Genomic DNA, 24,631 nt, shown 5'->3' on the forward strand with positions numbered 1-24,631 from the left:
CCATACTTCCTGTTGTAAGAGTATGCAGTGGCAGCCAATACCCTGAATTTTCTATTAAGCGCTTCTCGAAGATATGATTTAGTCTATTAGAAATGTGTTCACGGTAGTCTTCTATAGATAGAAGATCACACAGTATAGCGTATCACAGCTACGATATGAACAGTCTATAATTTTAGATATCTTCTTTATGTTCTGACGTTGATGCCCGCTTGTCTCGAAGCTAACTTGACTTCCTGTATTTCAACTTCTCCCCGATGAAATATCCCCGCGGCAAGAGCAGCTTCCACGCCCGTCTCAATAAACACGTTCACAAAATGTGCCTCGGTTCCTGCTCCACTGCTCGCAACCACAGGAATAGTCACTGCACGCTTCACGAGCCTGATCAAGTCATGGTCAAACCCGAGGCCTGTTCCATCGCGGTCGATGCTATTTAAAAGGATCTCGCCGGCGCCGAGGATCTGTGCACCTTGTGCAAGTTGCACAACTGACACAGGGCGAGTCTCGCGACCACCTGACACGGTACATTGGTACCACCAAGCTTTGCATCGCTCGTTTTCGGGACCATCAGGTCGACCATACACAAGCTCGTCCTTGTAGGGGCCATCATATGTGGCGGGATCGACGTATACTCTTTTGGGGTCTATGGAAACGACGACGGCTTGAGAGCCATATACCTTCGAAATGGTTTCGATGGCGCTGCTGCCGTCCAATCTACCTCCGGCTGCGCGGACTTTCTCGACAGCGTAGACTGCTTCAGATCCGATGCTGACCTTGTCAGCGCCGACTCGGAAATATGCACCGGCGACTTCGACAGCAGAGCGTTTCGTGCCATCAGGGTCGACTGTATCTTTGATACCCCCTCCGATGGTGAGCGGTACAAATACACGCTCTGCTGCTGCCCGCACAACTGCTAGCATTGGCTGATCTTGGAGGGGGGAATGACGGAAGGAGGTGATATTAAGAAGGCACAGCTCATCTGCCCCTGACTCGAAGTAGCGGGCTGCTAGTGCAACAGGCTTGCCAAGGTTGCGGACGGCGCCAGCGGTTTTGACAGCAGTGGTGCTGGATAGTGGCGTCGATGTGAGAAACTTCTCGCGAACGTCATACTGATCCCCCTTTGTTACGATAAGATCGCCTTCGTCGTTCGCACGAACATCCATGCAAGCGATGATACGTCTAGTGAAACCGTGTTGCGGTTTAGGATGGCGTGGAATCCGAGGTGATGGTTCGGCTGGTGTGCGACCTGCCAGAGACCGCTTTATCCAAGCGTCAATAACAGTGAGTCCAGCAACACTGGATTTTTCGGGATGGAATTGAGCACCAAATACATTGCCTTTTTGGACGGTGGACATAAACACTTCCTGCCCGTATTGGGTAGTCGAGTGCGCCCACATAGCAGCCTCAGGATTGCGCTGTGTGTCGTATTTGGCACGATACGAGTGGACGAAATAATAGTGATCTGAAGAAGAAACACCTTCTGATGATGAAGTGTCGGGGTCTATGAGTTCTGCGGTATTCCAGCCCATATGAGGAACTGGTTTAGTTGTATCATCGAATCGTTCCATTTGACAGGGTATAAGACCTAGACCAAGCGTTGATGGGGATTCTGCAGATGATGCGAAGAGTATCTGCATCCCAATGCATATGCCAAAGTAGGGCTTTCCAGATTGAATATAGTTATAGAGGGGTTCAAGTAAACCACGCTCTGTCAAACACTCTATCGCAGTGTGGAAAGAACCCTGGCCTGGAAATACCAGGATCTGCGTGGAGATGAATGATGGGCACACTAGTGAAGTAGTGACATACAGATGCTTTGTGGAAGTCGTCTGGACTGGATATCCACGAGAAATCATAACCAAGTTTCTTGATTGAATTAGCCAGGCTCTGGACGTTACCTGCACCATGGTCAAGGAGAAAGAGTGCCATAAGCTCAAGGTTGACTCGATCATGAAATCATGACTCGCGAGTTGCCATATCGGGATGATCAAAATTTGCAAGTTTGAGAATGCTCCTTGAAACGCTCGAGCGCTTGATTATTTATAATATAGGACCCACTACTCATCAAGAAAAATAACACGTCTTATATATAAGAAGGCGTATTCAGATTGACATGGATCATTCTTACTTCCAATCCCTCATAATGTCCTCCCCGCTTGCCATCCCCTCAAAATCCCCGAGAGTCGTAGCTGCTTCTATATCTCCTTCGTCGTCGCAGACACTCCACGACAGGCTGCGCAAGCGAGACTCATGCTCGGCTATCAGACAGCCCAAAGTTCTTCACCCAGTTGATAATGAAGACCTGAGGCTGTTGATCCTAGAGAACATCAGTCAGGATGCAGTTCGAGCTTTTCAAGCGCAGGGCTTTCATGTCGACCACTACACAAAAGCTCTTTCTGAGGATGAGCTTGTAGACAAAATTTCCCAATACCATGCCATAGGCATACGCAGCAAGACTAAGATCACAGAGCGAGTCATCAAAGCTGCACATAAGGTACGTCCATTTATCCCCGGTTTCAATGGCCACCTTCTAAGCCCTCTCTCACTAGCTTCTTGTGATCGGCTGTTTTTGTATTGGAACGAATCAGGTCGATCTAGTTACTGCCGGCAAGGCCGGGATTCCCGTCTTTAACTCTCCATTCTCAAATTCGCGCTCCGTTGCAGAGCTCGTTGTCTCCGAGATGATCGCGCTTTCGCGACAGCTCGTCGAGCGCTCGCATGAAATGCGCCAGGGAATCTGGAACAAGCAGTCAAAAGGTTGTTGGGAGGTCCGAGGCAAAACGTTGGGCATAGTTGGCTACGGGCACATCGGGTCACAGCTGTCGGTGCTTGCAGAAGCCCTTGGCATGCGTGTCATCTTTTACGATGTCATCAACATCATGCCTCTCGGCTCGGCCCGACAAGTTATCACCCTTCCTGCGCTATTGGCGGAAGCTGATTTCGTCACGCTCCACGTACCAGAGCTCCCTGAAACAATCAATATGATTGGATCACAGGAGCTCGCCCAGATGAAAATGGGGTCCTACCTTATTAATAACGCTCGTGGGCGCGTCGTCGATATTCCAGCCCTGATCGAAGCCCTCCGGTCGCATCATCTCGCTGGTGCCGCCATAGACGTATACCCACAAGAGCCAGGGTCTAATGGGGCACCATTCGACGATCAGGTCAACTCATGGTCAAGCGCTCTGCGCAGCTTACCGAACGTGATACTCACTCCTCATATTGGCGGATCAACAGAAGAAGCGCAACGCATGATTGGGGAGGAAGTGTCTCTTGCTCTCTCTCGGTACCTGACCTACGGCTCCACTCTCGGGGCAGTCAATTTCCCCGAAGTCGACCTCCGCGCGATCACCGCAGAACAGGGCAATCATGTCCGTGTTTGCCATGTTCACAGTAACCAGCCTGGTGTATTGAAGCAGGTTAACGAGGTTCTCTCGCCGTACAATGTCGAGAAGCAGTACTCAGACTCGAAGGGTGACGTCGCATATCTGCTGGCAGATATTGCAGACGTCAGCCCCCAAGACGTGAACAAGCTACAGGAGATGATTGAGCATACGAGCGCGAATATCCTCACTCGCTTGTTGGCTTGATGGTGGCAATGTATACATTTATAGATTCGAAACTTCATTAACAAGAACAGACTGTTCCACCCACAGTAGTCTATAGATCCCACTCAACTGGTATCCTATCTTTCGAATAAAAATGTATATTACGTGTTTGCTAGGTGGAAGAAAACCACTCATACCAAGATGTCTTTTTAGAATCAAATTATGGAGCTTCCCTGATAGTGATAAAAACTGAATGCTACAAGAATACAAATTACATGAGGGTATTGATACTCAAGTCTCTTCTTCGGGATCACCGATCCCACTCGACAAGATTGCAAAGTGAGTCTCCATCTCAGGAAGGCAAGGCGAATCATATATTTTGCAAGTTCGAGTGTTTCCGCGGGCCTTCTTGAGTTGTAGGCTGATAAGACAGCTCATTCAGTGAACCAACTGATGATAAGATGAATACATACCGGGTCGTGGAAGCATGTGCCATGATGTTTCCGCCGATGGGTTTCTTCTCATTGCCTGCGTATGGTCCTGCTGATGCATCTGGATTGGACATAACCTGGTTTGTGACAACGACTGCGATACCGAACTATTTCGCGGAATGAATACGGAGATGTATGCAGACTAGTTCTCCTCTTACCTCATCTGCAAGCCGTTGGAGGGTTCTCAAGAATTTACCGAGATGGTTCTGACGCGCCGATAGTTCACCGCGTCCACTGAAGTCAGTGCGATAGAGCGCGGTGCATGAATCGACAATGAGAAGGCAGAATCTAGTAGGATCGTGAGGGACACGATCAAAATACGCATACAGCCAGTTCGAACCTTGATTCTGCCATTAGCGCACTGGCGCTAGTGAGAAGGGAGTTCTGATGGTCAGCATTATATGCTCTCGCATATGCGACATTGTCCAGAACCTCCTCTCCACTCAGCCCATAGCGTTCTGCGACTGCAAGGAGACGAGCAGGGCGGAAGGTGCCCTCAGTGTCGATGTAGAGACATTTGCCCTCGCCACCGCCCATGCTCACGGGGAGTTGACATGTTACTGCTAATGTGTGGCACAGTTGTGACTTCCCAGTCCTAAATTCTCCAAAGAGCTCGGTGATGGCACCGGTCTCGATGCCCCCTGTAAAGAAGTGAGAAAACAATCATGCTTTCCGAAAGCTGAGATGTCACCTCCGAGTAAAGCGTCGAGCTGTTTTGAGCCCGTCGTAATGTGAACAAGTTCAGAACGCCGTGCGTGAACTTCTGTGGCGCTTTGAAAGCCCAGGGGGACGATTTTCTGAGCTGGACGATGTGACTCATCAAACAGTGATCGCATGATGTCAGGGTACCAGCACTCACCTTCTGCCAAGATCTTATCTGCTTTCGCGTCTGAAATGCCTTTAATTGCTATCAAATTTTTTTTGGGCGTAAATGCGACGGCCTCGACAGTGTTCAGTCCTGCATCGGAGAGCTTCTTGATGTCATTGGCGTGAATTCCGGCTTCCTCCAGTTTGCCAACCATGAGGGGGCCAGACATGGAGAGGCTGCCCTCCTGCCCTTCTTCATCCTGAGATACCTGAGACATGATGGATTTCTGCTAGAAACAAATGTGCTATATAGTGGGAAAGAGTGGGGAAGTACCAGTCGAGGCGCAGTCATATGTAATTAGGAACGCGTTGCATCACGTGGTCGCGTAGTGGCTATGTCCACTTTCATTTACTGCTGTGCTAGTGCTTTTGCAAGTACAATGACTCGCGACCAGACAATATCGATATTCACTTGATGTGCACAGAACAAGATATATTATGAGTCTAAGTGGATGTCTCAACCTGCTCCACAGATGAGGGCGTAACATCAGAAACTACCCTCTCCGAATCCGAAATTCCCGAAAAGCTCTTTCCGAGAGCCTGTTCCAGTGCGTCGACAGCGGCGAGGTCAAGTATAACTCTTCTCCACTTCACAATGTCGTAGACCACCAAGTCTGTTACAGTTCTGCACTCTATCCCACGCAGATTCCTCGATGCCAACCTCATTCTTGCCGGTACCTCAGATTCTCCGGTGACAAACAAGGTACCGGTTCTCCATCCAAGTCCATTTAACCTTGAGTTGAGGGTAGCAGTCTTGTGTGACCACCAGTTAATCCGCTGCAAGACACCCAGTCGTTGTTCCCGGAGCTTCATTGTCAAAGCGACGCGCATGCCCATCTGGATAACTTTGCGATTGAGCTTCGTGCTGAAATCTCGCGGTTTGGGACCAAACGCGACACCTCCACCCCTCAACATCGGACTCTGCCTATCTCCCAGGCGAGCTCTGCCGCTTCCCTTCTGCGGCCGAATTTTGCGACGCGAACCAGCAACCTCAGCACGCGTCTTAGTAGAGGCGGTTCCTTGGCGAATAGAATCCAGGTGGTGCACGACACAAAGATGCAGAATATCTCGGCGGATAGGATGATCAAACACCGTTGGGTCCAGCGCAACAGCTTTCTTGGCACTGTTCGACTTGCCAGTAAAACTCGACATTGTCACATACACCGGTTTGATTGGATCAGCAGCTGATTTCTATGAGCGTGTGTCTCTCTGGCATTAATAAACTCACCTTTGCGAATTGCAGGTTTGCTTTGTGAAGAATCAGCTGCCTTTGATTGAACCAAGGTCGGCGCAATTGTCGCCATTCGCCTGCGACATATTGCTTGCGAAGACTGCTGATATTGTCAGGACAATCATTAAAATAAATATGAACTCTTCCTCACCTCTGCCACTGATTTCCGCAGAGCAGAAAGCATTGGGAAACCGTCAAGCTTGATTGTAATTTACAGACCAGAGAGAATTGTTGCCAGAGAAGACGGGTTGCAATTCCAAATTTGGATCGTGAGAATTTGTTGCCACCACTCACTTGCTGCTACAAGCCCGCTGTAAATATCGACCGCAACACCTCAAACGACCTCCAGAGGGTGAGTTTATGCTCTTATGCTACGTGTAACAGACATACGATACGGTCGTGTCTACACGGTCCGGAATATGCACCAGAGTTATTGGTGAATAGCCAGGATTCGATGGATTGGGTTGGATGAATTGGGTTACACCTAACCTACTTGGGCTTCACTCAAGAGTAGTTGCTGAACTCATTCTTTCTGCCCTAGAATTCATCAAGGAGCCGAACTCTGGCAGATTCCTCTACACGATAAAATGGCATCTACAGTAAAGGCCGTTCAAACATTCGGCAAAAAGAAGGCGAGTAACAACACCTTTAGTGCGCTGACTTAATGCTTACCCCAGAGTTTATCAGACGGCAACTGCAGTCGCACACGCAAAGGAGGGCCGTGGTATCATCCGCGTGAATGGCTCTCCCATCAACCTTGTCCAACCTGAAATTCTCCGCTTCAAGATTTATGAACCCGTCCTTGTAGCTGGTGAAGACTCATTCGCACCACTCGATATCCGTGTGCGCGCCAAGGGTGGTGGACACACATCGCAGGTGTACGCTATCCGTCAGGCCATTGCCAAAGCTCTTGTCGCATACTACGCCAAGTACATCGATGCATACAGCGCAATGGAGTTGAAGAAAAAGTTGGTGGCATATGACCGGACGCTGTTGATCGCAGATCCTAGACGGATGGAGCCGAAGAAGTTCGGTGGTGCTGGTGCTCGTGCTCGCAGGCAAAAGAGGTTTGTACTTTGGTTGCGTGAAGTTCTTGAACACCCGGCTGACAAGCATTTCCAGTTACCGGTGAAACCACTTATCTGGTACACATCTTTTTATCATGTTATTCCTTTGCCTTTAAACAATGCCATGATAGCATGTATGCAACTATGATTATGAATTGCAAACATTGCCATACCGGTGTTGATATGCTCCGAAAACAAAGCATTAAGTTGGAGTGCACAAGGCGTGTACCAGTGACTATGACTATGAAAGCTGGCTCACTGCCCCCCCTCCCCCAATGTATCGTAAGCTGCCTCAACTCGACCTCGTAAACTTCCGCGCATCCAAATGCATGTATGTAAGGAATGTCATCAAGATGCGCATGTACAGACCGTGTCCAGTTTTTGAGTCAGTAGAGTTTGCGATCCAGAGCTTATGCGTGGCTAATCTAAGTCGAGGTGCGACAAACCTGTTTGGCATGCCCCCGTGTGGGGACCCATCACATCGTAGGAGTTGTTCCTGTGCAGGAGATGTGAAATTTGGACTACAATTCTGATTGCTATATCCGTGATTGTACATGTTATTGCAAAGTAGTACATCGCCAACATTATCGATCGAAAGAATACCTACTAGGTACTAAGAATCCAGTGGTCTGGCTTGGGTATAATCTAACATATCATGCATGAGCTAAGCGTTGACTGGTCCTGGCGTGCGCGCTTCGACGTCTGTTCTAAATATTCAATCCCTTCTACGCAGTCGATATCCCGTTTCTTGGAGGATCGACTCTGCGTGCCCTGATTTAGCGTCCGCGGAGAGGAAGAATTCGGTAGAGAAAGTCCTCGCAGACGAGGGACCTGCTCTACTCGGAGTTTCTGAGCCTGCGGCTGCCTCGTCACCGACGACTTGATCAACATGAATGCAGGTACGGGGAGTCTCCAAACCTCGTCTGGACTACCGTTAGCTCCGACAAAAACCACAGTGTAAGGGGGAACTCCTGAAGTATCACCAGGACTCTCTTCCTCGCTGATCGAGGACAATGCTGGCAACGATGGAGTACTAGTACTTTGTTGGGAAACAGTGAGAGGTTTTGCCTCTGGACCAGGCCACACAGCTTTAGCGAGAACCATGTCAGGTATCACAGCAGAACGTGACATGCGTCGGCGCGCTCTGAGTTTGGCGAAATGAGCTTCCTCGAGGAGTTCTTCGAAATCAACTTCGACCTCGGGCTCAGGCTTTTCATCTTCCTCGTCATCAATGGAGCTAGTATTTTCCGGATCAAGGGTAGTCTCTTCCTCCATGGAACAAGAGTCTTCCATGAAAAAAGGGGTAGGTTGCCGTCTCTGCTTCCGCTTGCGAAAAGGATCGCTTCCTGTAGCGTATGTGCCATTGTCATCTGTGTCGGGGTGAAATACAACGTTATTTTTGTTTGTGTTGATCGCAGCGTGCGATGACAATCTGGCATCTACATCCGCATTGTGTTGCTTTATTGCGAGGCGAAGTTGCTCGTGTGTGAGGTCGCAGAACACCTTGGGTGAAGGCGGCTCGGGATATGGAACAGAGGTGGAATTTTCAAGATGGGTAAACAATGGTGGGCAGGGGTGTATTCGTGGAATTCGCTCCAAGGGGTCCGAAATGGGTGTACTTGGGAGCAATAACAGGGTAGGGGTAAAGGGAGAGACTGACGATGTGTGAACAGGGACATCACACAGGCCTCTTGATACAGTTTGAAGGCCTTCAACATCAGATTGGGACGGCGGAAGGTGCACATTGGTATCCCAGTCCTGAGTACGAGAAGTGTTCTCTTCATGACAAATAGAAGGCGTTGCAGCACTAGGATTCGGTAATGGGAGCTGATATGCGGGAACGAAATCATGCATAGCTGTAGGAAGGTCTAAATGTGGCAAAGGCGTAGCAATGATTGCGGAGGACGGCGATTGGGCAGTTGGCAGAGGAGTGAGAGACACGATCGGTTCGTTATGAAATCCAGAATTACCATGTTGCACAGGCCCCCCTGATTCCCACTGACTGATTGCTCCAGCTTTCACCCTTTTCTTGGGTTTTCTACGTCCGTCATTTGGAATTGGCCGATTGCGCATCTCGATCGGGATGGTATGGGTGTTTTCAACATGTTTAAGACAGCGAACAGAATCGTCGGAGTCGAGCGCCTGAGTCTGTGTTTTGGCGTAATTAAGATAACGTACGATTTGTAAGGAGGGTAAACTTGCCTGCTGTTCACCGGTAGAGGTTAGTGTGATGATGCCGCCTTCAATAACCCTCGGATCCGTGTAGGAAATCAAGTATTTGACTTGTTGCATTTCTCGCGCTAACGCCTCCTGATCACACCCGGGGACTTCGTCTATTCCCTTGTCTTTCAAACAGCAGGCCTTTTCAAAGTTTAGCAGCGTGACGTTCCTATCTTGATCTAGAACCATGTTGATGAATTTCTGAATGTTTCGCATGAGCCTGAGCTAGTCTCTGACCTATGCATATGTTATGGGAGCCGACGTTATTGTGCAGGATACCATGTGCATGCAAGGTTTCGTAAGCTCGAATGACCGCCTGTTTCTCGCCGATGGACAAGCCTAGATGTGCTGTATGCCACAATATGTGATGAGGTGTTTCCATGAAAATACTCTTTTGTCCATTAGATCCATCATGTACACCAATTACGTGTGAAACAACGACTCCTTGAAGCCATCTCAAAAGCTCGGGGTGAGAGTAGAAATATAACTTCGAAGCGGTATCAGAGTAACACAAGTCTATAAGCAGAGTGCAGAATACCTCTTGAAAAAACCCTCTCCATGATTTGGAAACATCCCAGCTGGTGAATAGTTAGTTTTTGCTATGAACTTCTACACAACAGATAACCTGCGTTTTCCAGAGACAGGTAACTTTATGCCCAGCAATAACGCCACTTCGGACATTTATACGGTATCCACTCCCTGATAGATGGCCTTGGTTCAAATTTGAGCTGCAGATCGAGAGAGAGTTGTGAAGAGTACCCACCTATTTGCTTTTTACTCTTTCCATGGAATGTGTGTTTAGCAGCGAATGCATACTTTCCGTGAGGCAAATATAGGTGTTTCTTTGCATCCAATTCGCCTGGGTACAACTTCTGCAGCTTATCGACTGAGTTCGAGATTTCATTCTCGAGGTCGGGTGCGGGGAGGACCATCGTATCAAAGGGGATTATGGCGGTTTGAGGATAGTGGCCTTGTTGTGATCTTATATGAAGAAGAACAATTAGAAGTTGCTGTGGCTCATTCTACATCATTTGATATAATATGTGTGTGGACCTCGATACCTTGTATATGGCTGTGACCATGCCACAGTTCGCGACTTTATTCTTAATTTGACACAAAGCACGTGACTTGAAGTGAAGTCGGAATTCAAGCTCGAGAATCAGAACACGTTCAAGTAGCTGGGCCGCCATGGAACTGTCATCCCAACCACCCATGGACACGCTCTTTGCATCACAGAGTACTTCCGATAACGAGAAAATTCTTGTCCATCCAGATGGTAGAGGTTTCAACATCCACTTGCAAGTCAATGGCATATCATCACGGCCAAACTTAGTTCGTATGATGAAGGTATGTGATTATATGGATCAATCTTATAGACCCTTATAATGTCATACATTTATAGAAAGGTGGTGCATACGCCTGTCGCCCAGAGGATGCGGATATTATTCTCGTTGATTCTTCGCAACTCGATGGAAAGCGTCTCATCCGTACCTGGTATCAGACCCCAGGGAAAGCCGTTCTTGAATTTCAATGGCTACGTAAAAGTATTGAAGCTAGGAGACCCCTCCTTGAGGTTGATGGCTGGGGTGGGACACAAACGGTGGATGATGGCCAACCCATCGTCGAAGTGGCTGCCGATAGTGGAGAAGTAGAGGTCGAACAGCTCGTTTCAAAGTTAGTTTCACGCCCTGAAGTCCCTCAGGGGGACTCTCTGCTGATGCTATCGATAAGAAGTCCGCTACCTACGCCCCGCGTTACGCCTGAGGAACCACTTACAAAGAGAATCCTTAATAACGGCCCTGCAACTCTAGCTGCAGATGTCCCTCTAATCCCGAATAATGCAAGACTATCTCAGTCACCGCAACAAGCTTCACTTATTGTTTCACAAAATATACAGCAGCCTGCAGAACATGTAGGCCAACCTACGCATAATCATACAACAAGCGTTTCACCTCCTGTTCAATCATCCAATATTTCTCAACCCATTGCACCACCTCAGCAGCTCATTTCAACATTCCCTTATAATTCGCAGGCTCCTCCGCAACCCCAGTTAGCGCAATCTGTCACACCAGCATCGTTTCCGCATGCCCAGTTCTCTCAGACTCCTCCACAAACCCAGTCAACACAGTTCGCCACGCCAGCACCTTTCATGCATCCCCAGTTTTCTCAAGTATCTCATTTTTCTCAGCCACAATTCTCGCAAGCTGCACCGTTCCCTCAACAATTTCCCGCTCATCAACAATCATACCAGCTCGGTCAATTTCCTCAACAACAACTTATTTCTGGTCACATGCCATACATGCCGCCTCAATCAATGGCGATGCCAACAGGCATGCCGTTTCAAAACTTGAGGGACCCGCAGAGTTTTCAAATGCTTGTGACTTTGATGGATGTTATGAGAAACACCAACGGTGGTGAATTCTTACAGGCGGGACAGCCCTCACCCATGTATTCGCAGATTGAAACTTTGTCCAGCGCTCCGTCTGCCATCCGTGATGAACAAACACCGGATTCAATCGTTGCTGCAGACCAGCCCTACCCTCCTTCATCGTCTTCTTATAAATCACGTAGCCCAACTCCCGACGTTGTTGTGTTGAAGCAACCGGAAAAACAGCCTCGTCCTCCCGGACACAAATTTCGCACCGACACATCTTCTCGCGCGCCATCGACAATTTTGCTTCCTCCTTCAGTAAAGCGCAAAGCTATTCACGACGCCATGCCGCCCGCAAACCCGGCAGGAAACCTGCCTAACAAACGATCTCTCAAGGGCAAGGAACGTCTCGTAATATCTAACGAATCTGATAATGACGATGGCACCCCTCCTGCCGGTTCAGACGATGTATTTGAGCAGTCGCATTTGAGCTCACCGGGCCGTCCGAACGCAAGAAAGAATTCTGGAGAGGTGTTCCTGGATGATCAAGGGCAGCCTCTGACATTCTTTGTGCAGGTTGATCTGCAGGGGCGATCGGGAGTGGTTTCAAACATCAAGGTTGTATATTCAGGCTTTTTACGCATTTATTTTGGTTTTAACTACCAACATGCAGAAAAATAAAGGCAAAATCATCGGGAGTATTGCCGATGCAGATTATGTCATTCTCTTCACACGCTCGCAGACATTCCAGGGGCTCTTGAGTGAGGCCCATGCCTGCGACAAGGTTCCAATTCAGTCGGCATTCGTTGCCGACTGCATCGCTGAGAACACGTTGTTGGATGAACGCGAGTACGTGCTTGACACGGTCTCAGGCAAACATGGGAAGCGCGGCAGACCAAGTAGCGCATTTTTTGAATTTGTGCAGGTGGACAGTCCTTCTGCCAAGAAAGAGAATCAAAAATCTACGTCAAAGCTGAAGCCGAAGGCAAAGAAGACCACGCCTACAGAGACGCCAGTAAAGAAAGTGGAAAAGAGATCAGCGGCCACTTCCCCACAATTCTTAGCAGCATCTCTATCACCGTTCTCGAATGAGGTAAAGTCCCGCCATTCACGACGGTCTCCTACCCCTCCTCCCCCAGAGACTCGCAAATCTATGAGGGATGGGAAGTTTCACTTTACGCAGCCAGAAATTGAGTACTTCTGTCAGTATGCTCAATTCCTGCTCAATGAGGACCCAACGATGTCTACCACGGTCTTGATTCAAGCCATGCACAAAAAGGTATGTGGTTGCTTTTGATGTGTATATTCCATCTGTCCTCATAGAGCTGATTTTGGCATCCGTTGCAGATGCCACATCACTCCATTGGGTCCTGGCAGATGCAGGCGGGTTCAAAACTGAAAACACAACTTACTGAGATTCGCAAGAGGGCAAATATCGCGTTTCGCAAGTCTTTGAATGGGAATACGGAGAAAGCAACTGAGGGGGAAAGACCTGGCCCATCGAAGAAGCCTCGATTAGCTGCCTTGCCGGCTCCCCCTACTGTATCACAGGAATCTTTGGAACGAGAAGATTTTGAAGTAATTTGTGAATTCTTTGCCAATGGTGGAGGGGACGATGATAATGACGAGAGGGTATGGGAAAAGTTGTCACAGCATGTGAGCCGTTGCCTTCACATTTGCTCCCTTCCTGACCACCATTTCATTCAGCGACCTTGCAAAAGCGCGGAGTCTTGGCCAGAGTATTACACGACACATCAAAGTGAAGTTTATGCACATATTGAGGAGCTTGTGCGTTCCTCCAGCTAGCTGGACGATCTATAAGTGACTGGTTTTTATGAACTGTTCTGTCATGCTGTATCGTCAAGTATCTATTGAATGCACTCAAAATTCTGAAGGTGTGAGGCTCGATGTCAGCATTTAGTTCTAGATGGAAGTGAGGTGATGAGGTAGAGTGGTGCCTCTACTCGGAAGCATGATGGACAGGCTGAGGTACTGATTTGAAGAACTTCTTTTTCTTCTCCTCCTTTTCTTCTTTCGACCCGCCAGCAATTTCCCCTGCGTAGTCGAAGGTGCCCATAGCCGCACCGACTACAGCACACGATCCAAGTGCAACTGGTATTGAACGTGCTGAGGTTGACATGTAAGGTGAATGAATGATAGATCCAGCATGACAACCCACTTCGAAGACCCGCAAGAAATCCTGCTGCACAACCACCCGCAATCCCATTCAGTGCATCATTTGTTTCTCGTTGATTCGCTACGGCTGCCTCCGTAAACGCAAAAGCAGCGCCCATAGCAGCTGTAAATATGGAGCTCAACCTCGACACTCTCATATTGCAAGCAGATTGCTTTCTCTTACCAAAAGTTCCGATAGTGCCTCCACTACGTGTCAAGAACCCAGCAGCGCCTCGCGTATGCGAGCCCAGAGCATTCTGAACTGCACTCACAAATGCGCCGACAATACCTGCTTGAAGACCTATGGTAGCTGCATTTTGTAGTGCGGGTTTCGGCTCGAAAGCGTCTTCCGAGGGTAGTCCAGACATAACGGCTAGTATGACTCTATGAGTGATACGAACGAGGCGGGGGTCGGCGAAAAAGGTTTATTAAACGATTACCTTATTTGTCGATAGTCCTTTTTATTATAAGTTAAGAGCCTTTGTTCGATATCTTCCATCTCAACATCCTCCATTGTCATATCAGTGGAATCTGAATAGTTTACTAGCAGCTCAGCAATGGAAGAATCTCTCGAAGACAGTGACCAGATAGTTGCTGATGACAGCAACTCTCCGTGGTTTCAAGACCCCGCTCGCTCCAAGCCATTCACGCTTTTTAAAACTGTCGATGTCCGTGCTGATTTCTCTGGCTTGTCGATTGTGATTTTAGACAACTAGCATCTGTCAGCTCGACTTCGTCGAGGAATGTTACTGCACTGCGCTTTTCCCATGGTCAGAACAGTCTTTGGGTGCTCTGTGGTATGGCGCGAAGGGCAAAGAATTCCAGGACGGGCCATGGAAACAAATGATTTCCGATTGGTCTGGGGCCCTCGCAATTGGAACTATGGACTCTTTACTTGTTATCCCACTCAGTGCGTCGAGGCCACGCAAAGGCCTATTAGTGTCTGTACCAAAACAAGAACAGAACGTATGAGGCAAGATGCATGCACCTACTACTCGACCTAACTCGTATATAGACACCCGTAATGGCCGTGGGGTGGGCACTGCCTTTTGAGGGACCACTCGAACCTCTTCTTGTTTTCTCAGCGGGCAGCATCCTTTACATCTTGAACCCAGTGAAAGGCGAGATCATCGGCCACTTGCGTGGACATGGCGGGGTGAGTGCCTGCGCTCCTCTTTCAATCCGCTGATGGATGGTTCTCGTGATTAGCCGATCACATCCATAGTCATTCACCCCACGCATCCCTACTTATTCTGCACTACTTCAAGGGATTTTACAACACGCATATATGATTTGACATTGTCCCCGCAACAGGGCCCTGACAATCCTTGCTGGCCACCATCTAAAGCCCCCAGCCTAGGTGGAGCCCCTCATGGACTGCAAGCTAGCGAACCAGAGGGTATGGGTATAGGCCGATGCATTGGTGTTCTTTGTGGTGGTCCATCCGGTGGTCATGAGGCCGCCGTCCTGAGCGCTGTGAGTCTTGTATATTAGACTGATACCATGACTGATGTATGATCATGAGGCATTCCATCCAACTCATGCTCTGATCGCCACGTGTGGGGTAGGTCCATCCAAGGTTGCATGTTTCGCATAACATTTCCGACAATCGCTCAGCTAGATCGGGCTGTGAAGATTTGGAGTTTTTCAGCGTTATCTTGCAACAAATTTTCTCGTGAGGACAAGCCTCTTTTTAGCAGCAGTCGGATACACAAGGCACGCGTCATCTCCGTGAGTTGGTACGTATGTCCATGTAATTCAGGAACAGTTTTCAATTCGTCAACCACGCCAAGACAGGCTTAGCACAGACACTTTAGTAACTCATAGTGCGCCCGCTCTCATGAGACGTCGCGGTCGCAATGATGATGTATACTACGAAGATGGAACCGTGACGATTTTCCGGTGGATTGGCTTCGATAGATTTTTTCCCGCAGGACAAGAGATTGGGAAGGTGTTCAGGGGTTGCTCATCGGTACATTGCTATCTATTTCTTTAATCATGTGGCTGATCATTGTGCAGGATTATCATGAGAGTTGTATGCATCGACATTTCTGTTTGAACTAGTGGCTCAATCCGTCTTTGCAGCATCATTTACACTGATCTCAACCTCCTCGTTGCCCCAACAGACTCGACACGTTCATGTCACCCAGACGTTCACAGGCGACTACATACTTGCGTTGTCTCTTCCCGATAGCGTTCGTCTGTACAACCTCGCAAACTTCCACCCTCGCGTGATAGCGCCAGACCCACCCTTACGTGACCCGCCCGAACATGACATTGAATTTGAATTCAAAAATGTACGTCTAGACGATGAAGAGGAAGAGGAAGATCAACCGATTACAACATTCTTCGGGAAGTCACCCGAATCGCAGAGATGGGAGGTTTTAGTTCCTGGTGCGCAGGGAAGCGTGCAGGCTAGCGTGCTCGGCTTTGGAGGACAGTTACTGGTCACACTTGAGAAACGTAGGGTTTGCATCTGGAGAGAAACACTAAGATAACATAACTCTCCACATATGTAGAATTTCCTTGTTGTACATGGCGGATGCAATATTAAACCTGGTAGTTGTTACAATAGATCGAATTTATGAAATCTTGGCATTCGAGAAGTCGAGTTCAGGATGTGCGGCTTGGAACTTTTTCAATGCCTAAAACACCAATATTGGTTAGCCTCGGGAAGCTTGACACGGGAATTACTAACCTCCATCTTCTTCAGCTCGTCTGAAGTAGGCTTTCCCATTTGCTAGATGCATACTGAATATAAATACTTTTATAGATAATCAAGTACATACCTTCTGTTGGTTGTCGAACTAAAAGCACGAAAACAAGTTGGTAGAAAGAAACATAACATATGCTAGATACGCACCATCATCTTTTCGACCATGCCCCTGAAGAAACTGGGTAAGGACGAGCTTTGACTAATAACAGTAAGCATTACCTGGTTTCTCCATCAAGGTCGCTGAGCTTGCTGTTCTCTGGCTGGATCTTGCGAGTGTCGATCTTAGGGTGATGTGTGAGGATATTGTCCCACCACTGCTGTTTATTTAGCTTCTCTAGATGGATAAGAAGAGACTGCCGATCCTCTGAACTACGATTCAGAATCAGCATATGCATCATGATGCGACACCTCACCGAGTGTCCACGTGCTGTCCTCGAGTTTAATCTCCTTGCAGAGTTCGCCTTCCATAATTTTTTCCTGACCCTTGAAGCCAACACTAAGTTTCTTCTTCTGAATGACAACGACCAAATCTTTGGCTCGTGTCCCTTTCGGAACAGGAACAGTAATATCAACTTCGCCCAACTCCTGCTTCCATTTGTAAGGGAGAGCTGCATGCCATGATCTATGATCTGATCAACCTCTGATTAAGTGGAACCATACCAGCCTGTTCAACCTCCTCACGTTCCCTATCAATCTTATCGCGCGCCTCTCTCTCTTCGTTCGTGAGCTTGTCGTAATCGTTGTCTGAAGACATAAGTATGAAACAATCCTTTGACAATTCTACAAGTTTAAACGATATGAAAGAGATGGTGCACGTGAGGGAATCTGCTTTGTTTACCTTTGTGTATTATAGTATGTAAACCCAATTTGTTCCCGCTCAGCTTAGTCTCAACTCTTCTCTGTTCTCCTGACAGCTTTTGCTCACTGTGGCAGACAGCGGAGACATCAATGGCCACCAATGACTCTTGGAGCGATTTTGAGGTTTGTGTTATAAATCTTACATCATATGCTACTAAATCGTTACTCTAGAATTTGCGGCACACGGTCAAGCATAATACAGTGGATAAGCTCAAACAAATTCTTACCGGATTTAATGAGGAATGCAACACTGTAATTCACAAGTCTGGAAAGAAGCAGGACCTGATAGAGAGGATCGTACAGCAGTTGGAATTATGGCGTCAAGCCAACAATATCGACAAATGGACCAAGGCGAAAGTTATATTATACCAGGTTCGCAATACGGGAATGTGAGTGCCATTTCATGAACTTGACTCATTTCGCGTGCGTGGCATTTCTCATGCGCCGCATTTCTGGGCTCCTTCGATTAGCTACAGCATTCATGTGTGGTGGCATCCTTTACTCCCGACACAGCACTGACCGCGCGCTTGACCACTAGGTACACAAGCTCCCGTATGCCAGGAGCGATGTCATCCCAGCCATTACCTTCGGTTCCCGCAGCAGCATATAGTTCAGCTTCAAACACAGCTCGTAGCGGTTTCAATGCGATCCCCGCTGGTCGCTATGATCCCTATGCTCCTCCACGGCTACCCCCGCCACCAACTACAGGCGCTGGCCCGTCGGCTGTGTCCAAACCAGGTAAGATAAGTGGATGCACTGCCTAGCTCATTATCACGAATACATACAGCAGGTATGCGCTTTAAGGCCTCTCCATTCTTTCGTGTAGATCAAGCTGTCTCTGGCATTGTCGAGTGTCCTGGCAAGTGCATGCTTACTTTTAATAATTGGGTCAGGTTTAACCATTTCCTAGAATCCACAAGCTCGACTGATCGAAAACAACAAACCTTAACTTTCACTCTCAACAGCGAGCAGGCGATGAAGCTGAATTCGACAAGGTATGTTTCTGCCAGTGAATTAGATGTAGCGAGCTTGACACACCATTCTAGTGCCAAGTTCCAGCTTCGATTATACTGTACCTCAAACACGTTTTATTCCTCAGGATTTAGGCCTACCACAGCACTCTGTCCGATCGAATTTCCTCCCACGTGTGAAGTGCGAGTCAATGGTGTGCAGCTGACGGCGAACCTGAAAGGTTTGAAGAAGAAGCCTGGTACTGCTCCACCTGCAGACCTTGGGAGGACCGTTAGAACGACAGGTCAAAACCGAGTCGAAATGGTATACGTGAACAGCCAGCAGCCTATACAGCCCAAGGTTGGTGGACCTGTCATCTGCACGCACATTTTGTCTTAGTATCGCCAGCAGAAATTCTATCTGATTGTCATGCTTGTTGAAACCACGACTGTAGAGCAGCTCGTGGACAAGCTCAAGAAGGGCAAGTACCGCAATCATGAAGACATTGTGGCACAAAGTAAACCGTTCATCACACGAGCAAATTATCTATTAAATAATAATTCTTACAGTGAATAAAACCTCAAGCGAAGATGACGATATTATTGCCGGATCACAAAAGATGTCTCTAAAATGCCCAGTATGGACGTCCTTCACCCGCTTGACTTTTTCTCATGGTAAAATGGTCTAGCTGAGTTTCATGCGAGTAACAACGCCGTGCAGATCAATACTATGTCCTCACCCGCAGTGCTTTGATGCATCCTCGTGGTTTAACTGCATGGAGCAAACAACAACGTGGCTTTGTCCTGTATGTGAGAAGGCTCTAAATTTTGAAGATCTCATAATCGATGGGTGCGTTCTTGTTGTGTCACTGAATCGTCAGTTAACCAATATATATGCCAACAGGTATTTCGACCAGATTCTGAAGGATACTTCTGAGGATGTCGAAGATGTTATTGTTGAAAGCGATGGGCAGTGGCATACAAGTGACAATAAGTTTGGCTCGGCTTCCTGGTTGGCCTCGCATCCGGGGACAGTTCCGTTCAGGTTATCGCCTTCTCCTCGCGAATCATCACCAGCATCGGTTGATGAAGAGGCTGCCGCGAAAGCCCATGCGAGGAAAAATGTGGAGATCCTTGTGCTGGACTCTGATGACGAGGACGAGGGCAGAGTCAAGCAGGAGTTATCAGATTCCTACCCGATGAACACCTTATCCAGCCCTGCCTCCAACGCAGGTCTTCCGACAACTGCACGGCAACCCAGAGGCGGTGATGTCATCGACCTAACAGCCGACTCCGACGAGGATGAGCCCCAGCCACCACCCATGGCGCGGAGTTCTCTGGAGAAGCGCAAGGCACTGTCTGGTGCACCCTCGCCTACAGAGCAAATCTGGAAAAAATCCCGGGTTGATTCCGTTCCAGCACCTCAGCAACCACAACCTCAAATATCTCACGCGGTACACCTTCCACCTGTATCGCCGGTTGCCAATGTCATACCTATGAGTACACCTCGGTCACCCGCGACATCATATCCTACCGGGCCGAGCAATTACGCTGTCCCTCAATTACCTCCAGTACGTTACCCCAACACAAGCTTATACGTGCCACCTGCGTCAACTACTTCTCCTCATGAGACCGTCCGTAGTCCATATGATACGTACAATCCCAACGGTTATTATCCGCCCAGACCTAGTGGTTCTACTAGCCGACCAGGCGTGTGGCCTTAATATTAATTTCGCATTGCAGGACCAGTTTATTCCGTTACTATCCGGCTGTTTGAGGTTGGGTTGGCTATAATAATCATTTGTTTGTCGCAGGGATAGCGTAATATGCAATCACCTCTATTTACGTATTCAACCATGAATATATCAGAATATTAGCAGCAGAACAGAGGCCGCCCGGAACGTACCTACACACGATGCTGTTCAATCGGTGAAGAGCGGAGATAAAACATTCCGGATGATTCCGAATTCCTTTTTGACGCGAACTTTTTTCCCTGCTTAGCTCTCATCCTTCCCTCCATCCTTCTCTACTCAGCCTTTTCTTTTCCTGTTGGCTTTCTAATTAAAAAATGGCCGAAACCAAGAAGGTCAAGACTCCCCAGGATTTCGTCGGTGAGTTGCCCGTCGTCGTTGCCTGCCGTGCAGCTCGGTGTCACGTATGGAGCGCTAAATACAGTCTCTAACAGTGGATTTCCTGATGGGTGGTGTTTCTGCTGTACGTGTCAATGCTGCTGTGCGGTCAAGTTTTCGACGTTGAAATTGTGTTTTGTAGGCCGTTGCCAAGACGTCGGCAGCCCCAATTGAGCGCATTAAGCTCTTGGTACAAAATCAGGATGAGATGGTACGTTCTCTATCTTATGGCCAGTGCGCAAATGTCTTACACATCGCCTTTCAGATCAAGCAGGGTCGTCTGGCTACTCCCTACAAGGGCGTTGGGGATGCGTTCGCTCGCACTTACAAGGAAGAAGGCCTTGTCTCACTTTGGAGAGGTAACACTGCCAACGTGATTCGTTACTTCCCTACGCAGGCCTTGAACTTCGCATTCAGTGCGTTCTCCGTTCGCTCTTCTATGGTTCATATCTGACACCAATTTTAGAGGATTACTTCAAGTCTTTGTTCGGCTTCAAGAAGAACGAGGGCTACTGGAAGTGGTTCGCTGGCAATGTTGCATCTGGTGGTGCCGCTGGTGCTTCGTCGCTGCTCTTTGTTTACTCTCTCGACTACGCTCGTACTCGTCTTGCAAATGATGCCAAGTCGGCCAAGGGTGGAGGAGCTCGTCAATTCAATGGTCTTGTTGATGTGTACAAGAAGACTCTCGCTTCCGACGGTATCGCGGGTCTCTACCGTGGTTTCGTTCCTTCAGTCGTCGGTATCATTGTCTACCGTGGTCTTTACTTTGGTGTATACGATTCGCTTAGTGAGTCGACTCAACCAACTCTTGATCATCACTAATTGTGATTATAGAGCCCGTTGTTCTCGTTGGTGCTCTTGAGGGCTCGTTCTTGGCTTCCTTCGCTCTTGGTTGGGGTGTTACCATCGGTGCTGGTCTTGCTTCCTACCCTCTTGACACTATCCGGTGAGTTCTACCCTATGATATCAAATCGAATGACGTACTCATTATCTCCAGTCGTCGTATGATGATGACCTCTGGTGCTGGCGTTCACTACAAGTCCATGTTCGATGCTGGTTCTCAGATCGTTGCCAAGGAGGGTATGAAGTCATTGTTCAAGGGTGCAGGTGCCAACATTCTCCGTGGTGTTGCTGGTGCTGGTGTGCTTTCGCTATATGACAAGCTCCAGCAAGTCATGTTCGGCAAGGTCTACTCTGGTGGATCAGGTTAAACGCCTTGCATCGCATATTTACTCGGGCTTTGGCTCCATCCTTTCTTTTACGTATCACGATTTATTTCGATAGACTTTATTCCATCTCACTGGGTCCCTCAGTATGGTCTCTTCTACATACTCCCACACTAGTAGGCCTTAGTTCATACCGAATGCAGAAGACATTCACGACCAATATTTTGAGGCAAGATCTGGCATTAAGTCTGTATTGTTCATTTCTAACCCCTCACGTGATCTACCAAGATATAAGCTGTTCCGAACTACTACTTGTATGTTATGTTTGGCTCTCGGCGTTGGTTTGCCAGTGCTGTCACTTTCAAGTTGCGACCCTACCAAGAGTCCTGTCTCGAAGCATGCAAGAATGCCCTTCAGGCTGGTGCGACACGCATCGGTGTATCCCTTCCAACAGGGGCAGGTAAAACAACTGTGTTCATATCCTTATTGGCACAGATCTCTCCACCATCTCATTCTCCATCTACATCGCGCTCGTTAATTATAGTGAATAGTGTTGAGCTTGCAAGACAAGCTGCTGCTCAAGCTGCAGCACAATTCCCGCAATGGTGCGTGGAGATTGAGCAGGGCAGCAAGCATAAAGCATCTGGAAATGCGGATGTGTACGTACTTGACTGTGTATAACTCGCTTCTCTCATCTCGATTTATCGTTATTGAACAGGACAGTTGCCACTTATCAGACACTCCTACAACCTCAGCGCCTTGCCAAGTTTTATCCGGGTAATCTGAAGGCGGTGATTGTAGATGAAGCACACCATGCTGCCGCCCCATCGTGAATACCCTCATTTTTCCTCATCTTTTGGGGCTATTAATTCAAATTTTATGCACTTCACATAGATACCGCCGAATTCTTGCGCACTTCGATCCTGCAATAAGGAGCCCCGATGCAACCTTTCAGCCTCTGCAGTTGTCTCGCCCTATTCCAATTATTGGCTTTTCTGCCACATTCAGTCGTCATGATGGGCTGGCTCTTGGCTCGGTTTTTCAACAAATAGTTTATCATTGTGATTTTCTTGAGATGATAAAGGAACAATGGTCAGACCATCTCAATCTGACCATTAGGATTTTTCTCAATCTGCCATGGTAGGCTCTGTGATGTGCGTTTCACATCCGTCAAGGCAAACATTGACTTGCGCAATGTCACTGTAAACTCAAAAACTGGCGACTTCAATGCTACAAGCCTGGCGCACATCATCAATACAGATACCGTGAATAACCTTGTCGTGCAAGCGTGGCTCGACAGAGCGAGTAAGTGATGTTTCGTCCTTTGAGGCAGTCTCGCAATCTTATATCTACAATAGGGCAGCGTCAATCAACACTTGTCTTCTGCGTTAACGTTGCGCACATCCGAGCGCTGACAAAGGCTTTCCAAGGTTTTGGAGTTGATGCACGTTATCTGCACTCCGGGACGCCTGCTGCTGAGCGACATGCATTGATAACCGCCTTTAAAGCAGGCCAATACCCTGTGCTTGTCAACTGCGGTTTGTGTTTCACGGTTGGTTCTTTTTGCGACTTATCTTGGGACAAACAGCAATTCTTACTGAGGGCGCCGATATTCCCAACATCGATTGTGTTATAGTTACTCGCCCGACTCGGTCACGTAATGTCTTCACACAGATGGTAGGTTGAAGTGCATTATGTTGAACGCTTCCTGTATGCCCACCATTCACTTTCGATAGATCGGGAGGGGGATGCGGCAATCACCATCGACAGGCAAAGAGAACTGCCACATAATTGACTTTGTCGACTCTACAAATCGGGTAGCTGGTGTGGTCTCGATTCCAACGCTATTTGGCCTTGATCCTGAGGAACTTATCGACGGCAAGGTGCATTTCCGTTTCATGAATGTGGGGCTAATATCATGCCTAGATGAGTCCGTTGAGACATTGGAGGCTCGTGCTCAGATTGACAGCCTTCAGAACGTGAATGACGAACAAATACCAGTTGACAGCCGAGACGATATCCCCGACCCGAAATACATAACATATATCGATTACGAGAATCCGTTCGCACTAGTTGATGGTTGTTCAGGTGCCCCTCACGTCCTAAAGCTCAGCGCCAATGCATGGGTAGGGTGTGGCGAAGACGTCTACATCTTGGAGTGCCTGGGCAAGGGATACATCCGTGTTGAGCGCGTTTCTGCTGATGAGAGTCAGTTCGACAAGTTCTGCTCTAATCCTTCGTCTCATGTGCCATTCAGAAAATCCGACACACTATCGCGCTACATTTACCGAGGCGACGATGCACATGCCATCTGCGAAGGCATTTAAAGTAGCACCATTCATGCGGAAAAGGTTGATTATGACTGCGGAGACACTCAGCGATGCAATCCGAGGCTGCGACACTTATGCAGCGCAAAAGGTTCTTCGTGGACCATTGGCGCTAGGGTATACCTTCGTTTATATACCAGTCATGATATCTCTGACACGCAGAAAGGCTGCTTCGGACTGCAAAATGGCGGAAAGCGCCTGCATCCGATAGCCAGAAGAACTTCATCTATAAACGACGCATCAAACGCGCGCTAGATCAAGATGCCGCCGCCGCAACCCTGCAGAACATAAACAAGGGCGAGGCAGCCAACATTATCACTCGATTGAAACATGGAGCCAAGGTATGGTCCATATGTACATCTCAGCTGATGCTTATACTCTTGAGAAGGCCTATTATGAGAAGAAAGCGAGAGAAGCGAATAAAGCCTCCCAAGTAGCAGAGAAGGAGAGACGAAGGAAGGAGCGGGAGACAGTTCAGGTAGGACCGCTAGTGGTCCATGGTCCGTGAGGCACGCTAG

General features: G+C 48.2%; 14 protein-coding genes across 14 annotated transcripts; 7 read left to right on the forward strand and 7 right to left on the reverse strand.

Annotated features, from left to right (window-relative positions):
- Positions 1-185: 185 nt before the first annotated feature.
- EDB93DRAFT_1074549 (uncharacterized protein) lies at positions 186-1,926 on the reverse strand (the record flags this gene model as incomplete). The annotated part of the gene is made up of 2 exons (XM_041445103.1): positions 186-1,760; positions 1,807-1,926. 2 exons carry the CDS (start codon positions 1,924-1,926, stop codon positions 186-188), a joined length of 1,695 nt encoding a protein of 564 aa, XP_041313531.1.
- Positions 1,927-2,140: 214 nt separating this feature from the next.
- EDB93DRAFT_1244577 (uncharacterized protein) lies at positions 2,141-3,587 on the forward strand (the record flags this gene model as incomplete). The annotated part of the gene is made up of 2 exons (XM_041452226.1): positions 2,141-2,491; positions 2,547-3,587. The coding sequence occupies 2 exons, from the start codon at positions 2,141-2,143 to the stop codon at positions 3,585-3,587; spliced, it is 1,392 nt and encodes a 463-aa protein (XP_041313532.1).
- Positions 3,588-3,767: 180 nt separating this feature from the next.
- Positions 3,768-5,164, reverse strand: EDB93DRAFT_1324332 (Rad51-domain-containing protein). Its single transcript, XM_041455008.1, has 6 exons — positions 4,896-5,164; positions 4,728-4,838; positions 4,377-4,677; positions 4,195-4,324; positions 4,019-4,143; positions 3,768-3,966 (listed from the first exon to the last, which is right to left on the reverse strand). Exons 1-6 carry the CDS (start codon positions 5,119-5,121, stop codon positions 3,837-3,839), a joined length of 1,023 nt encoding a protein of 340 aa, XP_041313533.1. The 5' UTR covers positions 5,122-5,164; the 3' UTR covers positions 3,768-3,836.
- EDB93DRAFT_1196376 (50S ribosomal protein L4) lies at positions 5,156-6,370 on the reverse strand. The gene is made up of 3 exons (XM_041450891.1): positions 6,286-6,370; positions 6,132-6,234; positions 5,156-6,087 (listed from the first exon to the last, which is right to left on the reverse strand). Exons 1-3 carry the CDS (start codon positions 6,316-6,318, stop codon positions 5,348-5,350), a joined length of 876 nt encoding a protein of 291 aa, XP_041313534.1. The 5' UTR covers positions 6,319-6,370; the 3' UTR covers positions 5,156-5,347.
- Position 6,371: 1 nt separating this feature from the next.
- Positions 6,372-7,448, forward strand: EDB93DRAFT_1111978 (ribosomal protein S9). The gene is made up of 3 exons (XM_041448112.1): positions 6,372-6,766; positions 6,822-7,201; positions 7,257-7,448. Exons 1-3 carry the CDS (start codon positions 6,722-6,724, stop codon positions 7,264-7,266), a joined length of 435 nt encoding a protein of 144 aa, XP_041313535.1. The 5' UTR covers positions 6,372-6,721; the 3' UTR covers positions 7,267-7,448.
- Positions 7,449-7,790: 342 nt separating this feature from the next.
- Positions 7,791-9,856, reverse strand: EDB93DRAFT_16435 (uncharacterized protein). The gene is made up of 3 exons (XM_041455562.1): positions 9,404-9,856; positions 9,172-9,349; positions 7,791-9,069 (listed from the first exon to the last, which is right to left on the reverse strand). The coding sequence occupies exons 1-3, from the start codon at positions 9,635-9,637 to the stop codon at positions 7,847-7,849; spliced, it is 1,635 nt and encodes a 544-aa protein (XP_041313536.1). The 5' UTR covers positions 9,638-9,856; the 3' UTR covers positions 7,791-7,846.
- Positions 9,696-10,121, reverse strand: EDB93DRAFT_1061822 (uncharacterized protein; the record flags this gene model as incomplete). Its single annotated transcript, XM_041444842.1, has 2 exons — positions 9,696-9,937; positions 10,040-10,121. Coding segments are annotated over 2 exons (324 nt in total), but the record flags the coding sequence as incomplete, so codon positions are not given.
- An 855-nt stretch (positions 10,122-10,976) lies between these two features.
- Positions 10,977-13,650, forward strand: EDB93DRAFT_16771 (uncharacterized protein). Its single transcript, XM_041455567.1, has 4 exons — positions 10,977-12,410; positions 12,466-13,071; positions 13,140-13,448; positions 13,500-13,650. The coding sequence occupies exons 1-4, from the start codon at positions 11,139-11,141 to the stop codon at positions 13,596-13,598; spliced, it is 2,286 nt and encodes a 761-aa protein (XP_041313538.1). The 5' UTR covers positions 10,977-11,138; the 3' UTR covers positions 13,599-13,650.
- A 102-nt stretch (positions 13,651-13,752) lies between these two features.
- Positions 13,753-14,335, reverse strand: EDB93DRAFT_1073793 (uncharacterized protein; the record flags this gene model as incomplete). The annotated part of the gene is made up of 3 exons (XM_041445041.1): positions 13,753-13,919; positions 13,972-14,091; positions 14,152-14,335. The coding sequence occupies 3 exons, from the start codon at positions 14,333-14,335 to the stop codon at positions 13,753-13,755; spliced, it is 471 nt and encodes a 156-aa protein (XP_041313539.1).
- A 189-nt stretch (positions 14,336-14,524) lies between these two features.
- On the forward strand, positions 14,525-16,465 carry EDB93DRAFT_1074390 (WD40-repeat-containing domain protein; the record flags this gene model as incomplete). Its single annotated transcript, XM_041445091.1, has 9 exons — positions 14,525-14,629; positions 14,694-14,933; positions 14,983-15,123; positions 15,177-15,443; positions 15,493-15,531; positions 15,585-15,706; positions 15,765-15,939; positions 15,987-16,002; positions 16,053-16,465. The coding sequence occupies 9 exons, from the start codon at positions 14,525-14,527 to the stop codon at positions 16,463-16,465; spliced, it is 1,518 nt and encodes a 505-aa protein (XP_041313540.1).
- An 84-nt stretch (positions 16,466-16,549) lies between these two features.
- EDB93DRAFT_1237084 (nuclear movement protein nudC) lies at positions 16,550-17,437 on the reverse strand (the record flags this gene model as incomplete). Its single annotated transcript, XM_041451380.1, has 7 exons — positions 16,550-16,612; positions 16,666-16,707; positions 16,757-16,774; positions 16,831-16,852; positions 16,903-17,047; positions 17,097-17,291; positions 17,344-17,437. The coding sequence occupies 7 exons, from the start codon at positions 17,435-17,437 to the stop codon at positions 16,550-16,552; spliced, it is 579 nt and encodes a 192-aa protein (XP_041313541.1).
- Positions 17,438-17,631: 194 nt separating this feature from the next.
- On the forward strand, positions 17,632-20,215 carry EDB93DRAFT_1074747 (PINIT domain-containing protein; the record flags this gene model as incomplete). Its single annotated transcript, XM_041445116.1, has 9 exons — positions 17,632-17,664; positions 17,713-17,930; positions 18,080-18,279; positions 18,332-18,536; positions 18,588-18,852; positions 18,904-19,009; positions 19,062-19,129; positions 19,181-19,341; positions 19,396-20,215. The coding sequence occupies 9 exons, from the start codon at positions 17,632-17,634 to the stop codon at positions 20,213-20,215; spliced, it is 2,076 nt and encodes a 691-aa protein (XP_041313542.1).
- Positions 20,216-20,387: 172 nt separating this feature from the next.
- EDB93DRAFT_16879 (mitochondrial carrier domain-containing protein) lies at positions 20,388-22,133 on the forward strand. Its single transcript, XM_041455573.1, has 8 exons — positions 20,388-20,598; positions 20,636-20,639; positions 20,677-20,705; positions 20,763-20,831; positions 20,886-21,036; positions 21,087-21,407; positions 21,455-21,566; positions 21,618-22,133. The coding sequence occupies exons 1-8, from the start codon at positions 20,560-20,562 to the stop codon at positions 21,829-21,831; spliced, it is 939 nt and encodes a 312-aa protein (XP_041313543.1). The 5' UTR covers positions 20,388-20,559; the 3' UTR covers positions 21,832-22,133.
- Positions 22,094-24,621, forward strand: EDB93DRAFT_1324340 (P-loop containing nucleoside triphosphate hydrolase protein; the record flags this gene model as incomplete). The annotated part of the gene is made up of 10 exons (XM_041455009.1): positions 22,094-22,445; positions 22,505-22,615; positions 22,681-22,878; positions 22,931-23,091; positions 23,145-23,324; positions 23,375-23,463; positions 23,523-23,994; positions 24,044-24,230; positions 24,280-24,454; positions 24,502-24,621. Exons 1-10 carry the CDS (start codon positions 22,108-22,110, stop codon positions 24,619-24,621), a joined length of 2,031 nt encoding a protein of 676 aa, XP_041313544.1. The 5' UTR covers positions 22,094-22,107.
- Between the last annotated feature and the right edge of the window lie 10 nt (positions 24,622-24,631).

Source organism: Suillus bovinus, assembly GCF_016758785.1.
Source record: "Suillus bovinus strain UH-Sbo-P2 chromosome Unknown EDB93scaffold_1, whole genome shotgun sequence".
Lineage (NCBI taxonomy): Eukaryota > Fungi > Basidiomycota > Agaricomycetes > Boletales > Suillaceae > Suillus > Suillus bovinus.